Source organism: Solanum dulcamara, chromosome 10 (genome assembly GCF_947179165.1).
Source record: "Solanum dulcamara chromosome 10, daSolDulc1.2, whole genome shotgun sequence".
Taxonomy (NCBI): Eukaryota; Viridiplantae; Streptophyta; class Magnoliopsida; order Solanales; family Solanaceae; genus Solanum; species Solanum dulcamara.
The window spans coordinates 9,488,159-9,492,845 of NC_077246.1; the positions used below are offsets into that span (position 1 = coordinate 9,488,159).

Here is a 4,687-nt window from a genome sequence, read left to right on the forward strand (position 1 = left end):
TGGCCATACTAATCTTTAGGTCTCAAGGAAAACAAACTTTGAAAATATTCAAACATGTGTATTGTTCTAGTGTTGTGGTTTTCTATTTTAAGGCCTAATTTTCCGCTACACCAATTCCTCCATCCTCCTATATATAGAGAGAGAAAACATCTTGAGGTTCATTTAATCAGGTTAATTATATATTTTGCAACATATATATTTTAATAATGTACGTACATCTTTAGAATATTATTATTTTTCTCTATCCATTTGCATTCTTTTTAGGTTCTTATTCAAAATTTCATCCAATTTTTTTAATTTTGTGTTTTACAGGATGATGATGGCTACAAAATATCTTCAACTTGTTTTCTTACTTGTTTGTTGTTTCACCATCATCACAATTGAATGTGCAAACGTAACACAAGACCCAAATAAATATAGTGTCGAAAAAACAATAGTTCATAGTGCCGTGTCAAAAGGAGCAGGTTAATTAATATGTTCACTAAATACGTAAAAATTATAAACTTTGAATTGGAAAATTAATAAATTTAAAATTAACACTATTTATTTGGTAGTGTGCTTGGATGGATCACCTCCAGCATACTATTTCGAACCAGGATTTGGAGATGGAGCTGAAAACTGGATTGTCCATCTATCTGTAAGTCATTACCAAATTTGAAAAAAAAAATATTTTTTATTTTCAAAGTAAAAATTAATATTTGAAAATTAGAGTTTTGTTTGATTATTAATATAAATTGGAGTTATTTCTGACCTTTTATGAGTAATTTGTGAGTAAAATTCTTGAAAATTTTAAATTCTAAAATTTAATGGTCAAATATGTTTTCAGAGTTCATTTTCAAAAAAATAAATAAATTATGGACAAACGCCGTAATAAATAACTTTGCTCATAGGGAGGAGCATGGTGTATAAACGTCACAGACTGCAAAAGCCGTACGGACGGACCAAATGGATCATCAAAAAAGATGGGTCCACTAAACTTTCAAGGAATTCACAGCAAGAATCAGAGTCAAAATCCAGGTACTCATAGGTCAATATGTCCTTAATCCTGGCATAATTGGTAGGCGTTTGGACACGTAATTTCATTTCGTAAATTTAAAGTTATAAGATGAAATCAACGTTTGAATAGATTTCATCTTGTGGTTTCAAATCATGTGATGGAGTTTTATATTCTCCAAAACGCTCGATTTGAGAATTTAATTACATGATTTTATATTTTTCAAATACAAAAATTGTCCACAAATTTATATTTTGTATAAAAATACATCATTTTTATCTATCAGTCATTTATTTCATATGTGAACAAGATTTATAGTTGATAATATTACTCTTATCAACTTTTAAATCATTTATTTATGATATAATCATTACTCTCCCCAACGAGATTTATTATTATTTCAAATTAATGCCTACTTTATTTATTATTACCAACCAAAAAATAATACACTACAACTCATTTTTAGTTATGCTTTTTTCTTGAACTAAAGTTTGATAATAAAAAAAATGTTATTTTTTTTAAGAATAGTTTTTTATAGTTTATTATACTTTTGTTATAGACTTTCACTTATTTGACAAGATTGTATAAAAAACTGGAGTAATTTTAATAGTTTTCACAACTTATGAGATTTTTATATTTATGAACAAGAAATATAACTTAAAAATTTAAACTGCATGTCTAAATAAAACGTCAACTTTATCTCATATGACTTTAACTTAAAAATTTAAATTGCAGTTTTGAATTATCACGTGTCCTGTGATTATAATCTTATGTAAAATATGCAGATTTTTATAATTGGAACAAAGTAGTTGTTGCATACTGCGATGGTGGATCGTTCGTAGGAGATGCTGAATACATTGATCCTGTATGTTTTATTTAAAGCTATTATTTTAAATTCCAATTTAAAAATAGGCATAATATAGACGTGTTTATTAACTCGGTTTCAACTTGCATCGATATTCTCTAAATATGAGTGTGCACAAGTAGATACTTAAACTTGTATAGAGTTGAACAAGTAGCCACACACATCTTACTTGGCATTCGACGTGTATTATGTCACATAAGACGCGTGTGTCTATTTGTTCAACTTAATACAATTTTAAGTGTCTAACATTTTCTAAATTGGAAGTTATAATATATCAGCTGAGACCAAATTTTAAGACATATGCATGTATTATGCCTTAAAAATATTTATTTTTGTTGAAAATAAATTATCATTCTCACATGTTTTTTTTTTGTTTTGTTTAGAAGACCAATCTTCAGTTTAGAGGGCAAAAGATTTTTTATGCAGTACTTGAGGAGCTGTTAGGAAAAGGATTAAAGAATGCCAAAAATGTATGTAAATGCTATTACATTTGAAATAATTGATCAAGTAATTATACTATTGTTTGTTATCTCTTTCAGCTCTTCTATACAAATACGTAATTTTTATTTATAAAAATTAATTTTAATACCTTTTAAGAAAATTACTTATGTATTATTTTGCTATTGTAGGCTATCTTGGCTGGTAGTTCTGCAGGAGGATATCCAGCAATATTATATTGCGATTACTTCCGCGATTCATTGCCAATTAATTCTAGAGTGAAATGTTTGGTTGATTCTGGCTATTTTGTTCACTAGTAAGACTTCAATTACATGACCATTTTATTAGCAAACTATTATTATGTATCGTTTACACTACTAGAAAACATGAAATTAATTATAAAATTATCATTTATTCTAACTTTGAATATCTATATATCTTTCTCATAATAGCAAGAATCCTGAGCTCGAAAGATATTGGGCATGGAGATATGGAGGAGTCGCCGCTTTACAAGTATACTCTTGTACCCTTTTTACACGTCTTTAGTTTAATTTGACATAAAGTTTAAGAATAAAAAAAATAAAAAACTTGTGATCTAAAAAAGTCAGAAATATTTATATAATTGTAAATTATTTCATTAAGGTCGAAATAAATATATTAAAGTTAAATTATTACAAAATATGAAAATATATCTCTTTCTTTTTAAACAGACTAAAAATAAAAGTGTGTCATATAAATTGAGATAGTGAAAATATATTTCTTTTCAATAATTCATATATTAGTTGTGTTCACCATTCAAGCAATTTATGTGATTTTATTTTCTTTTTTATTATAATCTATTTCAAATAATAAATTATTTCTAAAACCTCTTTATGTGTGTTACAGGGAGTTGCCCAAACCTTACCAAAATCATGCACTTCAAAAATGAAACCAGAATTGGTACACACTGCTCCCTTAGTAGGCGTTTATATATACGATTTTATCTCATGATTTAAAATTAACATTATTACTATTTTTCCAATTTTGTGCAGTGCCTCTACGCAGAGAACATTCAAGAATATACTAAGACACCGTTTTTTCTTTACATGTCAGCATATGATAATATAGAGGTAGGCAACTGATATTATTATTAATTTTAGTAACATTTAATATTTTAATTAAATTAATATCTTCTCATAAATGAACTATACTTTTGCAGACACAATATACTTTAGGAAACGAGAAATATAAGATCGTTAATGAGGGGCTAGGCTCAGCAAGTTTCAATGCCACCCTGCTAGGTAAGTACACATAAGCTATTATTTTATTTATTTATTTATTTTAGTTAAAATTTATGAAGCTATGTTTGAGTATACTTATTTAAAAAATTTATTTATGTTATACAATTTTAAAAGTAAAAATTTGAGTTAGAAAATATATGTTTTGCAAATTTAAAATCATGTTACTATACTAAAAATGATCTTTAACGGTATTAGTTAACGATAATAGCTTAATTGCTGCTAAATATACATTTTTAAAGACAATTACTAGCAACAATTACGTACATTTTATTAGTCTTTGTAAATATTGCTATTCCGAAAAAAGTGAATAAAATAGGTACACAACTTCAGTTATATTTCTAATATTTTTGAATAATTTGTTATATATTTCAGAAATGAGGTCGGATTTCTTAAAAGCAATACCCAAAGGTGACCCTAAACATAGAGGAGTTTTTATAGACGCAGTTCATCATCATACTAGCCTTATGAATAGGTGGACTTTTGAACTGGCCATTCAAATTCATAATGTGGTAAGATATTTATTTATTTATTTATTTATTTATTTAAAAATGATGTTTGCTGACTATATTGTTTGCACCATTTGTTTTTGTTTGTGCAGTCCGCCCCAAAAGCATTTGCTGATTGGTACTTTGATCGGAAATACACCTATTTGATAGATGAAACTCATACCATGCCAATCGAAAATGTGGTCCCAAACGTAACTTCTAGTATATCTATTCCAAGAAAACTTATGTAAAACTTTGATTGTTGACAGTCAAATCCTCTAATTTATATGTAAACAGTTTCCCATATATATCAAATCCTGTGACAAGAAGGGTCCTTTGACAAAAGTAATAAAAACTTCTATTGTGACACTTAACTTTTCCTTATTTATTTATTGCATCTCCCATCGCTTAAGTCTTTATTCATATTATATTATTATTATTGTAATGATCTTGAAAGTTATTTTTGATAAAATTATTATTTTACCCCTCCTGTTAGTTTTCCCGAGTCACTTTTATTTGGGTTTGAAAGTTAGTTTTTAAAAATCTTATGAAAAGTTGAGATTTTGCTTGAGAAATGAGTTCTAAAGGCTTAAGTTGTTAAAATTTGGATTTCGGAGTCATTCGG

General features: G+C 27.2%; 1 protein-coding gene across 1 annotated transcript; it reads left to right on the forward strand.

Moving 5' to 3' along the window:
• Window positions 1–313: 313 nt before the first annotated feature.
• Window positions 314–4,383, forward strand: LOC129871238 (pectin acetylesterase 7-like). Its single transcript, XM_055946138.1, has 12 exons — window positions 314–464; window positions 555–637; window positions 891–1,017; window positions 1,780–1,859; window positions 2,243–2,329; window positions 2,489–2,613; window positions 2,750–2,810; window positions 3,183–3,236; window positions 3,329–3,406; window positions 3,496–3,577; window positions 3,950–4,086; window positions 4,176–4,383. The coding sequence occupies exons 1-12, from the start codon at window positions 314–316 to the stop codon at window positions 4,311–4,313; spliced, it is 1,203 nt and encodes a 400-aa protein (XP_055802113.1). The 3' UTR covers window positions 4,314–4,383.
• Window positions 4,384–4,687: the final 304 nt, after the last annotated feature.